Raw genomic sequence first — 15,623 nt, forward strand, 5'->3', positions numbered from 1 at the left:
CCTTGGAGACCAGTTTCCAACACATTTGGCTTTGATACCAACACAGAGAAATGCACAATACACTTCACAAGAAAAGGAATGCTCAGAAAGAGAACTCAGGGGAACTGTGGTCACTGAAACTGCTGCAGACTGAATAGCCCCTCCAACATGAGGAGACACAGGTCTGCAGGTTAATGGAAGCTCTACTACATACTTGAGGCTTACAGATTTATGATTGCTGCATTCACTTCCCAAAAGAAAGCTCAATTTGCCCCTACTTTATGCCAACATATTTCAAAGAAGTTAAACCATAAAACCAGGGTAATGGAACAATGAACCAATCCTACTGTCTTGAAATGTTCATGCTCAGAATACATTCAGTAACGACTGATCCATTCAGCAAAATATAGTAAGAAATACACCTTTTAATACATCTGTTAATCAACAAATACCCATTATATTCTTGTATTTTGTATCTATATCTCTACCCTATCTGCACACCTTGATTTATTATTGATTTATTTTGCAATCATCAGAATCACCCCTCTCAAGGACACATTTCAAACCGGTGTCTCTGCCACAATGAAGACAATATGCAGAAAACAGAAAACCTATAAAATAATCAGTGGATTCCTGAAAGGAGGCATATCTAAAATACTTGCATCCTAATATACACACATACACTTCCTCTGCATAGAGGAAGAACTTCTCTAGAAATCAAGTCCTGTTGGACAAGGAGACAGCTCCCTTCCATGTCCTCAGTAAAAATTATTTTTAGCATCTTTGTAATGTGCAAATATACAGTAGTATAAATTAGATATACAATGGCATACATCTAATATAGAATGGTAAAAAAGGGAAATAACCTCATTCTATACATGTGCAGACTGAAAGACAGGTTAACCAACAAAGACAGAATCTCTGCCCAAGATCTAAGCCTGGGCATCATTGAGGCTTAACTGCAACACATAATGGGTCACACTCTCTCTGGAGAAAACATGACATGGAATTGTCTCTTGCACTGAAGATTATTTCTTACACACAACTTTCATAAGCAGAAGTTAACACTTGAGGAGTATTTCCACTTTGTGGAAATGCAGCACTACATCGTATATTCAGTATTTGCCATGCCAGATGCATTTTTGAAATTGCTGAAATATTTAGCAGAACATGAAAATAAACTTTATGTCTGCTCACATTAGGATACATCAGCCAACATGGACAGATCAGGAGGTGCCACTGCCTAAAATTCTGAACCATACAGTAGACTGCAACTCAACAGTCACTACAAAGCAGCACACCAAATCATGGCATTTTCAAATTCTTTCACGTCTAAAATACAAGTAGGTTATTAAAATAGGAACATGCCTTCTATTTGCAGGCTGGATAGGAAAACCCTCAGATTAGCTCAGTTGGTTAGAACACAGTGCTAAACAACACCGAAGTTGAGGGCTTGATCCTCGCATGGGCCATTCGCTTAAGAGCTGGACTCCAATCCTCATGGGTCCCTTTCAACGCAGAATAGTCTCTGAAATTTGTGGACATGCACAGCCCTGAACTGCATTAATCAGGCTTGAAATAGAGATTTAGATGTGAGGGAATAACAGCCCAGGAGTTCCTTTTCTGAGTTCCCTCCTCAGAGGGAAGCGCTGAATTTCCATGTAGAGAACAGGTGTTGAATTCATCACACCCAATTTTAAATGTCTCAAAAGTTCATACCTACGGTGGAGCTAGTTCTCTAGACTCACTTATTTAATGAAGAGACCTAAGTGTTTCTAGGGTGTGATTCATCTTACAGTAAATTAATCACTCTCAAAAGGCCCCTCCAACAGCTGCACAGGAGCCCTTCCTGACATCAGGGTGAATCATCAAAACAGATTTTCGCAATTCAAAGCCTGATGCTCAAAAATTACACTCTCCTGCAACCATTCATTACCCTGTATACATCCATCTGGATCTTCAGATCCTTTAAATATACTGAAGGGTATAGAAAAGTTCTGTTCATGACAGTCTTTGAAACAGCACCCTCAACTTCTGTAAACAAAGTCGGAGGAGAGAAGGAAGCTCCCTATGTTTTGCACCAATCTTTTTCTAATTTGCAGAGATGTTGACCACCTTTGACCCTTGCTATCATCTCCAGCTGAACCTGCAAAAACACAGTACACCTCTGAAATGGCAAATGAGCCCTCCTAACACAGCCCACTGTGTAAAAATAATCAGCTGCTTCAAAAAGTTTGCCCAACAGTCTCTGAACCCACCTGCATAGAGAAACTGATTGATTATATCAGTTCCTAGCTTTAAGATACAGTATTAGCCTTTGTCTTTATATCTATCCTTCCAAAGAGATTAGGAATTGATTTTAAAAATAAATACCAAGATATCTTTACATATTTCTCTTTCAACCCATTTTCTATATGCTTCCCAATGAAAATGTGTCAATACCAATGTGATTGGATTTTCTTGATAGTGTTTACAGATAGGATGCATTATTTGACATGCATTCAGTTCTGGAGCAACTTTAACTGAATTATTAATTCAGTTTCCAGCATTTTTTTTTCAGAAAAATAAACTTCCTGAGGGAAATTTTGATTTTTCTGGTGCTATCTCCTTTGCCGTAGAATAGGAGTTCCCAATTATTTAACAGAGGAAAGCAATCTAGATTAAAATCTTGGAGTACGAGGGAAGCTTTTTCTTATAAAATTTTGAATATACAACAGTAACGGACAACCATTTAATCAAGTTATTGTTCAGCTTTGGAAGAAAGAAAAATAGGTGTCCAGTTATAGCATATGTTAGGTAAAAGACTCAAGATGGCATGCTCAGTTTACATTCTCTTCAAGGCCTGCCACCCAAATTATTTCATTGATTTCCCTGTATAATCACAGAGCCATAGTTAATGTACTGTATTTTCCACTTTAATTATTATGAATACAAATCTAAATTTTAAAATAAAAATTCATCTAAATAAAATTAGATTTTAAAAAATCTCTTTTTTTCATTCAAGAAAAATTCAAAGTAACTAACAAACAAGAGGAAACTACACAAATGCAAGTGAAGGTGGTCACAAGAGCACATTTCACTGTCAGGTTTGGGGGTTTATTCTCTACACATCAATTGAGTAAGGGTGAATTCACAGAGATTTATCTATGCAGGGCTTTCATTACAAAATGTATTACACTCTTCAGTTTTCTACAAACTTATCCATGAATTTTATCAGAATTTCTTAAGCACTAAACTAAAACAAATCATTATTATTGACCCAAAGGAGAGGACTGGACCCAATATATGACACAGCAGTGGCCCAATGAAGGGCAGATATGCATCTGTCAGAGTTGCCTCTATGGCAACTTTCATCCAGAGAACCTGAAGTCAATTCCACCACCTTTACAAACAAGGCCAGTATTATGAACTTGACTTGCAAAGGACAAAACAGATACAAATAGTTCCGGACAACAACAGTATAAAGAGTGTCTAAGCCCTAACAGGCTGTCTACAATGCTGCAATGTTTACCCATCTTCATATAACAAGAACAGCACTTCGGAAAGAGTGAAAAACCCAGAAAATAGGCTGAGTCAGACTCTAAGCAGAAATAGAAATTTGGCCATTTGCTTAGGATTGTCAAGAGCTATAGAGAAAAAAAATATGCCAAACTATGAGGTCAACTGTATCTTACATGTGATAGATCCAGAGCCGGGCTTTTAGTGTCAAGACAGCTGGTTTGATACCCAAATAGTTATCACATCACAGAGATCATTTTCTTCAAAGCAGTTGGTATGGTGCCACATGTTGGATTTGTGACCAAAAGAGCGTGGGTATAGCATGCATGCTTTAGCTGAAGGTCAGCAGTGCTTGCACAGTGTTGGGGCCTTATCCGCTCCTCAGCAAGGGGACTGGGGGCACAAGAACCTGGGAGGGGACACAGCCAGGACAGCAGACCCCAGCTGACCCAAGGGATACCCCATGCCACAATACATCACACTTTGCAATATAAGCTGGGGGAAAACAGAAAGGGCATGGGGACATTTGGAGTTACATCATGGTTACTTGGGAAGACAAATGCTGTAAGACAAAGCCCTGCTTCTTTCAGGAAAACAGCTGAACACCTGCCAGCTGATGGCAGATGTTAACTAATTCTTTATTTTGCTTTGCTTTACCTGTTCAACTGTCTTTATTTCAATACACCTTCCCCCCCTTGCAATTTCATCTTTCCGAATCCCACTGTAGAGGTAGCAGCTGTTTGGTGCTCAGGTGCCTAACACTAACCCATACAGCAACCTTTACTCTTTTAGATAAAGCTAAGGTCAATAGCATATGGCTCCTTGCCCTGGCATTGCCCATAAAACTTGTACATAATCTACAGGTAGCAGAAGCATACGAGCAATGTACTTGTCACAGGTTTTGGTGAAGATGATAATTTTTGCCATATTCAGTAGAATTTAAGGTGGTGTCTAGGTCAAAAGAATTCCTCCTCTGAAGTGAGGTGAATGTCATCTCTACATATACAGACTTATCTTATAAAAATCAATGTGCACAACTTCTATGGATTAATGTGAATTTAGGATTTTACACATCTCCATACAGAGCTGGGAGCTACATAGATGAAATGCTACTTTTCAAATAAATATCTGACTCTCCAAAGCTATTTTAGCATCTCTTCATCACTTGTGAGCAACTACCACTATCTGGCTACCAGAGCATAAACCACAAAGCAGTAGGGTTTTATGATGCACACAAGTCTCCACTACAGTCAAGGAGACAAACACTTATAAATGAGGACAATACTAAAACTTACAGGATCCCTAAAAGATACCCTTTAACCTCAGCAAGCTTTGAAGCTCAGGTTCTAAACTAGAACGCTGAATAAAGCAAACTGTTAACAAGGAAGTTAAAAGCACAGCATACTCATTTGTTACTATACCAAGTATCATACCAAAAGCCCATATCAGATGAACCAAATGTTCAGAGTACATCCCAGATGCAAAATATCATCAAACCAAGTCTGAGCAATTAAAAGCAGATTCTAGAAATAAGAGGAAGAAATTAATTCAATGGGTTCTTTCAAGATATAAAAAGAAGAAAAGCTCCTCTCTCACAAATTAAACAAGAAACCCTTAGAGCAAGATACATATGAGATTAAAAAGCTGTATTAGAATATCTATGAAACACGTAGCAGCCAATTAAGCCTATTTACAATCAGAAAGCAAAAGAGGAAGAATGTGCATCAAAATGTGCACAAAGAAGGTCCTGCAGCAAAACAAACCCCAAAATAAAATGCTATCAGAACAAAGAGGCAAAACCATGATTAAATGGCTTCTGTCATCTCTATTTTGTCATGAAAAAATTTTTTAAAAAAATGTAATATAGCTTTTGGGGTTTATCACAAGGCCTTTATTGAGTGAGAACTGGCAGTTCTGAAACTTTGCTCCTATTCCATCTGAAGCCACATAAAGGGATGTGCTGGTCCCTGGCCCATGACTGCAGCACACGGATCTTCACTCTGGCAGTTACAGCAGAACCTGAGGCAGGATAAACTTTTACAGCTTTGGAACAACTCCTCTTCACAAAATATATGCAGCCTTTGTCTTTCCTTTTGTTTTTCCTTTGTCTCAGGCTCCTCTAAACCCCCAAAAGTTGATTTATCTAGTACAATAAGACAGGTGCAATTGTGAGAAGAACAAGGCTTTTGATTTCAACTCCTTCTGCACTGCTATAAAAGATAAATTTGAAATTCGGTCAGCCACAAGAAACCTTTCTACTAAACAGCTTCTTCCCCCATTCCAAAAACACATCTGGTGAGAAGTTAATTGCTTTGCAGGGTATCTTGTCACAGGATCATCTCATCAAGGGGTTCATGTCATCACTGGAGGATTTGTATGTAATCATAAAATAACCTCATCCATATTCCAGAGCCAATTTGCTGCAGTGACGGAAGGCAAATGCAGGCTGAGGATCACAGGCTTTGCCTTTGCTGCCAGGCTCGTGCCAGGGCCCTGCTCCTGGTGTTGTCTCAGCACTGTGCAAAGGCACTCAGCTCTCCCTGGAGCTGCCACTTTTCCTCCTCATTAGCCACTGTCTCTGTAACACTAATTCCATGGCCTCATTCCCTGTTCCTCAGTTCTTCCTGCAGGGACCAGATCTCCCTTTTCCCACAGTATTTTCCAACTGTCCAATTTAGTCTTGGCTGTTTGAAAGATAACATTACACCCTCTCCACAAATAACTAATTGGCCATGACTGGGGAAGTATATGAAAGAGACAGTAAATACAGAACAAGCCATTATATTGGTTCTAAAATTGAATTTAGATGGAAACTGCCAGCAGACAGGCAGAAAAGCACTCTGCAGGGACAGCATATTTCTCACAACATCTGACACACTGGGGGGGTGAAAACATGGTTCTGCTCAAGTCAAAGAGAATTCTCAGTGCAGACTGCACTGGGCTGTCCCCCAGGGATACTGCATGGCACATCTTTCAGTTAAGTTTGATGTAAGCAGCCGGTGTGACAGAGACAAATTCAGCTTGGGCTGAAAGTCCAAGTTGCCTTAGTTGGCACAGTGGTAGTTATTAGTCATTTGCTTTCACTATTGATGTGCTGAAGAGGTTGCCACTAACATTGAAGCCCAATTAAGTAATGCAGTTTCCACTGATGCTTTCATTTACTGCCTGGTCTCTGATACAAGAGGTTATAGGACTTGCAGTTGCATGTTACCTTACTCCAGTGCTGAGGATCAAACTACTATGTTCCTCCGTAGCGCTTCTCTGAAGTACCATTCCATTGGTAATACGTGTCACAACAAGGATTCTTCGTATCATTAAAATATTTAAAGTTGAAGCAGTTGCTAATATCTGATTTTTTTCCCTATTTAAAAAAACCCACACCATCAAAAAGCTACACCAACCAGTTCACTAAACACCTGTGTAGAAATGGAGTATTCCTCAACTCACAAAAGCACCTCACCTTCTGAAGCATGAGACTGGGCTGCCTTTGTCACTCTCTCAACTGGCACATTTGCCAAGCAGCTCACACCCACGGCACTGAACCAGGAACTTTGTTGCCCCCACGGTCAGCACTGAGCCTACCTGACCCCCTTACTTACTGCAGGACCATCCAAACACCACAGAGGCCTGGCTGCTCCTGTTCACACACCGCTGCTGCAGTGAGACCCATGCCACTGCCTGGCACCCAGTGTTTCCAAGACTTGACACCTTCCACCTCTGAGCACCCCATATGCCTCCAGCTCCACACCCAAAGAACAAACGTGGCTGATCCTGCACCACTGCCCTTAAGAGTGCTGTCAGTTTTCTGTCACCAAATTGTGAAATAATGAGAACTGCCAGGTTTTGGGGTATTAAGAACTGCAATCAAGCAGTTCATCCCTGCAGCCAATTTGAGGATTTTGTAAAGATTGGATTCTTAAAATAATTACCTTCTGGGTAACTGTGCTAAACTGCCAAAGAAAGATACCTCAAGTATTAAACCACTTCATAGAATTTTGGGCTGGTTTCACAGATCTCAGCAGTCTCAGCCCTGTTTGCTCAATCACCCTCTCAAGCCCCACCACACTCAGGAGGTTTCAGATCTTTTGGAAAGGCTCTGTACTATTTGCTACATGAAGACTCAGGTTTCAAGTCTGCTGTTGAATAGTTCAGAGGGGTTCTCACTTGCTCTTTGGCAAAGATCTAATGTTTTTACAAAAGTATTTAACTAGAATTATGCTATCATTTTCCCAATTTAGCTCCAGTATTATTCTATCTGACTTGTAGTTCTAAACTCCAGAGTTAAGCTAACCACTTCAAATGGAAGACTTCATTTATTCCTTAGATCTCAGTTAATCTGCCTGTCTGGAGAAAGATAATTGTTTTTACAATCTGAAAAGAAAAAGCTCAAAACATTTGCTTTATCTGGCTGACTCAAATTACTAAATCACCCTCTGTCCATATGACCCCCACACCAACAAATAAAAAGAAAATAGAGACAAGTAACAGCAGACTTCTCCCGAAAAAAAAAAAAAAAAAAAATCATAGAAAAATATCCAGATACATGCAAGCTAAATGTTCAGAGACTGCTCTTGCAACAAACCACACCGATTCAAAGATGTATTTCTTTTAACATTAAAAAGTGTCTACAGGTATATGGGATCAATGTACAAATATTTGAGAATTTGTTAATACCCCTAGTCACACACTTTTGGTCATTACTAAACTGTCTGAGGCTATGGTAAAGCATAACACAAAATTCCTGTCCTGCTGAAGCCATCAACCAGTCTATCAATGTTTACAATTAGTCAGAAAGCAAAAGTCCCCAGTTCTGACTGGGGGGGAGGGAGGGACCAAAACCATTGTTGAGTCTATATTCAGCAGTAATTGGGCTTTGCAGGTACAAAACTCTGGTTCCACAACTCCCTAAAACTCTTCCCCAAGTCCCTATGGAAGACCCTTAGTCAAACTCCTAGCAAATGACTTCTGCTTCTCTTCTACTGCCATCAGCAGCACCTGGATCAGCTCCTGAAAGGAGCCCAAAGCAGATGCATATTCTATGCTGAGCAGGAGCTATGTGAAGCCTCTCTTATGTAGCTCACTGTACAAGTGATTTCTGCCTTCTGGGGGTGGTCAAAGGGTCTAAGACAGGCAGACACAGATATGGATTCTCACCATTTTTTCCTCTAGTACTTTTTCAGCACGTTCATAAATACTCATGCATTCTCACAATCATCTCAATGCGGTATACAAAGGAGCTCAAATGATTTTTTGGGGGAGAAAAAATAAATTTGCATTGTAACTGGAGACTGGATTAAAACATATCATTCAGTCTTTGGTCACATCCATACTACCATTCTGCTGATGCATTAGCTATTCAGTGAAAAACCCTGGTTATTTAAAAGCTTCTTTAAAAAGAAAATAATGCTGACTGTATCCTCAATATTTCCTTGCAGTTAACTGCAGTAACTGTAATGATAAACACTGATGGCAGCTGATGTGGATGCCAGCTGGAGATCTTTCTCACGCTAAACATTTTGCAGCCTTTCTGCCAAAGAAAAGGGAAAACTGGTAGGTGACAATTAACTTCCAGTCCACAATACGACAGATATGAATTTGTGACCCATGATGCACAATTACACCACTCTACCCAAGTAACCATTTCTCTGACAGCTTCTGCTACAGCTTGGAGAGTGGAGAAGCAATCTGGGTCACAAACCCGTATTCAAATAGCGAGACTAAATTACCTAGCTGCATAGCCCTGCCACCACACCATTTTCCCTCTCAAGAGAAAGTGTTTTACAGTAACTAAAGCAGAAAATCCCTCTTTTAAATACATCCCTTAACCTTCTTTAAATTTATTACACTTTAATTAAAGTCATAGAACTTTGTTTAGATCAGTTGAAAACCTCAGGTTGGCATCCAGAATATCTTATTTATAAGAACTCAGAGGTCTTGGATTCCCATATTCGGAGGATGTTACTTTAATTTATTTATTTTTCCAATTAAAAAGTTCTCACTGCTCATGCATTTTTTATTCCCTAATGCACTGTTCTAACATAAAAGAAGCAGACAACATGTTTTTTCAGTTGGAGACTACTTCCAAGCCTGCTCCAGTTTTATAATCTATTCTCTTATGCTCTTACCAACCCCCTCCATCAAACAGCTAAGAGTATCCATCAAAACCACAGGCTGTATTCACAGTAAAAGGCACTCCAGCACAGATTTCCACTGGAACAACATTAATTTTTTCATCAAAGCACCTTTCTCTCCCTTCTATGCTCGCAGAGTTCAAGTAAAGGAATATGCATAGTGCCTGAATAGGTGATTACTTTTGTAGCAATATGGCTGATGATAAATAAAACACCTTTCAGGCTTACTCCTTCAGATTAATCAGCTACACTGATAACAACTTGGAATTTCTATTTTGCAAATAGATTGTCAATAAATACATTTTGATACAGCACCTACCACCTCCTAAATTAGAGGCTCCATGCTATTCACACACTCTTCTCAACACCAGCAAACATAACATATTTCTGTGCTCTTACTGTCACAGGGGACAAGCATCCCAGTGGACAGTCAGGTGCCATGGGAAGCAGTTGGAGCAGACCTCTTGTGAGGGGTAGAAATGAGCCAAGACACAGATTCTCATTCAACGTGAAAAAGATCCTGGTTTATTATTCTGTTTTGGGGTGCAATGCAGGATGTAACCAAAAGTATGTATTCCATCCCTGACAATCCCTTTTCGCTTAGAGCAGGGAGGCACAGATCCTACCAAAAGCAGGAAAGTTAATTTCCATGTTACTTTGAGCACAGGTTTTACTTGTGCATTAGTAGTACATTTATAATTAATGCAGTCTTTTCATTTTTCTAAGCTTTCAGAACCTTACTAGAATGTTAAAAGCATGTTAGCAAGTGCATCCATGGCTTCTTATGTCAGCTTTCTGAGACACGTCCCTTACTAGAGGTTACTTTCTAGGCCTACCACAAAAGCTCTTCAAGACAGTGAGGAGAGTCCAGTGACATTCAACAGGTTTCCAGTCTGGACTTTAAGATCTTTTTCCTTCCCATGAAGATGGGCTGAGAAATTTGGGGCTGTTTAGCCTTGAGAAGGCTCTTAACTCAGATGACCTTCTAGCACCCAAAGGGGTCACAAGAGAGCTGAAGAGGGACTTTGGACAAAGAAACGAAGTGACAGGACAACGGAAAATCAAATCAAAGTGGGGTGGGTTCAGATTAGATAATAGGAAGAAATTCTTCACTGTGAGGGAGATGAGGCCCTGGCACAGGTTGCCCAGAGAAACTGTGGCTACCCCATCCCTGGAAGTGTTCAAGGCCAGGCTTGGACAGGGCTTGGAGCAAGCTGGTGTAGTGGAAAGTGTCTCTGTCCATGGCACGGGATTGGAACAAGACCATCTTTAAAGTCCCTTCCAACACAAATCATTCTATGAATCCTGAATCAGCAGCTCCAAGCTCTAACATCAAATTCAGCTACAATTCCCACTCCTTGTTCCTGAGGAGCACTGAAAGAAGTCAGTAAAATGCAGCAGGAGCTGATTTCAAAATGACATGTACTTGGGTAAATAAACCTCCTTCGATACATATGCTTCTCTCTCCATATGACATTCCATTAGAACAGAGAGAATTGCACTGTTTTAAAGGCAATGCTTTAAAGCACTACAGGTATTTTGCTAGTTCCCAAGTACTTTTCCCAAGCCTACCAGGTCTGAAAAACAACACTGACTTTGAATTGAATCCAAAAGATAATCAAGTACAAATGTCAAAGCAACTTTACAAATCAGAGTAATGTGGGTGATAGGGCTGAGAAGAGAAAAAGTAGATTCGACTTATCTGTTTACAAATTAAAAGCTTCTTCTCCAATGCTTTCTGATCAACTGCAGTTCTTGGAGGTTAGAGACTAGCTTTGGGTATCACAATATGAATCCTAGGTTGTGACTGGATATTTTTCCCAATGCAAACACTTGCAATGCATTCTCAGGTACAGATTAACATTAGTAACACTGCATTCACAAATCGCTTGCTCGCAATAGCCTTCCAAATCTATAACACATTACCACAGCCCTAAACAAAAGAAGTAATGCATTTATGCAAATTCAGGCATGTCTGTAAGGAAACAATATTGCAAACCCCTAAAGAAATACAGTATAAATTCAAGGCATTCATTTTGGCAGTCAATTTTTTTTCTTTTCCCTTTTTGTTTTGCTGGCAAAAACAGTAAACAAAAAGCTGAGAATGTCCTTAACTAGATAGGTACACAAGAAACTAAATTCTTGTTCTGACGACACCAAACCTCTGCAGGAGGTGGGACAGGTGAATACACTGACTGCATTCATTATCTTGTGTCCTCTTGTACATTTAAGTCTTCAGAAGCATCACTTCTCATTGGGTGTCCTGAACTCTGCCAAGAGCCAGACACCACACCACCTAAAATAGCAATATTTGCATGTAAAGTCCACAGCTGTTCACACTGGACTCTGTTCACACTTTCAGCTGCAGCTTCCCTAACACTAACATGAAGAAGGCTTAGGGTTTTCAGCAGTGCTCAGAAGTACCCCTCACTGACTTGCTCTTCATTTCCACAGCTTCGACATTTATTGCATTGTCATAAGAAAATGCCAAGATGAACAAGATGTTGGCTCCTTTTCCAATTAACTGAACAGCAATGCTACGGCTGACTCAAACTTAGAGACTTCCTTTTTTTTTTCCCCCTCTCATTTAAGCTTCTATGATCTGTCCTCAAGTCATGCTTTCAAAACTATTTCCATTACTCTTCCACAGGAGTTGTCATAGAACACCACAATACACAGCCAAAGAGAGACATCTCAGTATGGATTTATGCTGGAAGCATAAACCTTAGGATTTACCACCTTAAGGGGCATGCTTAGATGGATCAGCCCTATTTAGAGCTTCCTGACAGAGATAGCTGGACATAGTTGTCACCTCATATAACAGCACAGCTCATTCCATAACTGTATTTATCTAGTTCTGCCTGTTACTGTAAAGAAAATCAGGTCACAACCATGACTCTGTACAGTTCTCCTGTCCCTGGATAGAATTCTGCATCAGGCAGTTGTTTTGTGTTGTCTTCACTTTATATTCTGTGCATGAAAGCAGCTAGCTAAACAATCTATTAAAAAGGGTCTTCCCAAAATACACCTGCTGTTCATAAAAAGAAACATATCAAAGTAGATAAAGAAGAACCTGTCCTGAAACCCAGTGCATCACTAAACAACAACAAAAGAAAAAGCATCCTGTTGAAAACAAAGCAATAGTATAACTGATAAAGAATGGGAACATAAATAAATCAAATGACTGAAATGAAGAGAATCTTTGTGAACTGTAGATTTCATGCCTCAATAAAATAAAAATTACTCTCAGCATTTAATTGCTTCTAAGGTCCAAATAAAGTCCAATATGCAACATTCCTTCAGATTAGATTTTTCAGTATATAATGGAGTTGCAGAAAATATCTGTAACACTTCTCTCAAAACAGTATCTCATAATTACCTGGGTCAAAATTCAAACTTTTTCAAACGTTCCAATAACTGCATACTCCTATAATATTCAGTTAACTTTACTCTGCCTGTCTGAACAAAATGAAGACTTCCAAAATATATCTGCTATCATCATCCAATCCACTTAAGTGCCATGATACCAAAATGCATATGCTGATCTTCTCACTGAATGTGAAGGATATTTTTTTCATTCATTTCGATGCAATAAGGTACAAAAGTAATAGTTTATTTTCCTTGCTCATAAAGACTATTATGGAAGTCCCAATTTCAAGCACTTTGAATTTCCTCATCAGCCACCAAGTCTGAAGTCTACAATACATTGTGAGATCAAGTCCCAAAGCAAGAGATTCTAGGTTTGCTGTTTCCTATTCCCTGAAATCCTGGCAATATGCCACCTCACAGCCTTCACAACTTCTAATGAAAAAGACAGAACACCCTTCAGAAAACAAAAAGCACTGTTTCCAGTCATGCAAAAAGAAGCTTCTATGTTTCTCAGATGTTTCCAAATGGGGCAGCACATGGAAAAATCAGTAAAAACTGCGTTGATTATTTAAAGTGTCTCTGATGCATCTTCCAGTTCTCAGGTACACCGTGAGAAGCAGTTTACAACAGAACAGACTGCACACCCATCCATCACACGTAAATGTACTTACTGGCAAACATCAGCTACTGCCTAAACTACAGAGATGCATTTAATACTCCCCCATCAGCAATCAACCTTTTCCACATTTGTTTGTAATCACAATGAATTGTTCCATTTTAATACTCTGTTTTCCTTTTCTTATCCCACAGTTTAGCGTGCTTCTTGAATGAGGCAGTAATAGGGAAAAAAAAAAAAACAAACTCCTTTTCCAATTTTATTCCCATAACTAGAGATTATTTTTTAAAGAAACACAAATTACAGAACATATTTGTTTACCTGTTGCAGTCCACGTGAAGCAGAAGATGAGATGCACTAAGTGACACAGCAATCCTGTGCCACTGTCCATCTGCCAGGCGGTACGGGAACACCTCTGTTCTTGTCTTCCCATTAAACCTGTAGTGATACCTGATCTCATCCCTCAGGCCACTGCTCTCCAGCTCAAAATAGCTGCATTGAAAACACAAAGAATCAGTTCCACTTTTGGAAATAATCAATGTCTCTGCCACTGTCTTCTTAACTGATAAGACTTCTTTAAGCAAACACCACAATCTAGCTACTAATTATTTTTTTAAAAGAAGCAGAGAGACAAGGCTATACATTCAGAGCAGTACAAAACCAGCAAAACTAATTACATGAAAACAACTCAAAGTACCACTTGTTAGCCCTGGAAACTGAAATCCTCTTTTCACCCATAGAAAACTACAAGAAACCAAGCCTTATTCATTTCACCAAATCTTTTGTATGACTGCAGGCTTTGTAAGAAGTTTAAAAACAAAGAACTGTACATATATCACTACCACAAACAAACAAAAAGCCATTCAGGTAAGAAACCACCAGGTAATCATTAAATTTGTATTTACTACTTGCAAATCCAGTTAAAAAAACACAACTCTTTATTTTTAGGACTCCCCTACATGCAATTGTACTTAACTCATTTTCTGACTTTTATTGCTACTGCCATGATCATTCAGCTTTTCAAGGAAAGGACAAAACCTCCTAGCTGGATTAGGTGTCTTCACATCTGGCATAAACTATCTAAGAATCAAAACCTTCATACAGCCGTCAGACCCACAGGAGAGCTAACAAAGTGTGGCTATTACCTAGCCTCACTGGGGTGTGGGGGGACCCAGTGCTTTCTCTAGGATGAATTTTGTCTTTTCAGGGCACACTGACAATATAAATACTGAAGTCTTCTCTTGGACCTCACCAAGTATTTACATCGTATAGAATCTTTTTCCTGCTGGAATGAAGCTGTGTGTATATAAACAGGTAATGCAGACCTCCCTTTATAGTAGAAATAGCTCTACGAGAAAGTGAAGATGTTAGATCATCCAGATAGTCCTTTGCCCCATCTACCTCCATAGTGTCGTTTTTCCCTATTGGTCAACACCAATTTAACCAATTCAAATGGCATTTGAGACACAGGTGCTGATTTGGGGTAGGGTGGGAAAAATTACAGTAATGAAATCTGCTTCCAAAAATAAATGCAACACAAATCAATAAATATTGGAGTGCCAATTTTCATTTTCCCATCAGCCCTTTAGACTGCTTGGCAGTACACAGGCCCTAATAACCTGTGTGCACCAGCATTACATGGGGACTGTGCACTTCTTCAAAATTACATCTTACCAGTGAAGCTGAGGGTTTCCAACATAACTGGAAAACAGAGTTCTCTGGGAGGAAACTTAGATGATAAAACACTAGCTGAAAACATGTGCAAGACATCACAACAGGCTGGGAAGGGGAACACAAAGACAGTAAGTCTTCACCAAAAGTGAAATTCAAGCCCTCCTCCATCCTGCCAATGCCTTGTCATCATATTTTTCATGCAACATAAAAGCATTATTGAGTCACATGAATCCAAGACTCAAGCAACAAAGTAAAAAACACAAGAAGGTAAAGGTAAAACCAACACTGAATAAAAACACAGCAGGCATAAGTACAAACAAAATACATGCAGTAGAGTGGAAAAAAAAAAATCAGAC

The 15,623-nt window shown here is 39.4% G+C and overlaps 1 protein-coding gene across 2 annotated transcripts in view; it reads right to left on the minus strand.

Moving 5' to 3' along the window:
- The window catches only part of NELL1 (neural EGFL like 1), a 282,345-nt gene that overhangs the window by 228,021 nt on the left and 38,701 nt on the right, over nt 1–15,623 (minus strand). For both annotated transcript variants that reach the window (XM_056493636.1, XM_056493635.1), the window contains exon 4: nt 13,915–14,085. In XM_056493636.1, coding sequence (XP_056349611.1) covers nt 13,915–14,085 — 171 coding nt within the window. The remainder of the gene's footprint in view (nt 1–13,914; nt 14,086–15,623) is intronic.

The sequence above is a fragment of the Oenanthe melanoleuca genome, chromosome 5, assembly GCF_029582105.1.
Source record: "Oenanthe melanoleuca isolate GR-GAL-2019-014 chromosome 5, OMel1.0, whole genome shotgun sequence".
NCBI classification, from domain to species: Eukaryota; Metazoa; Chordata; class Aves; order Passeriformes; family Muscicapidae; genus Oenanthe; species Oenanthe melanoleuca.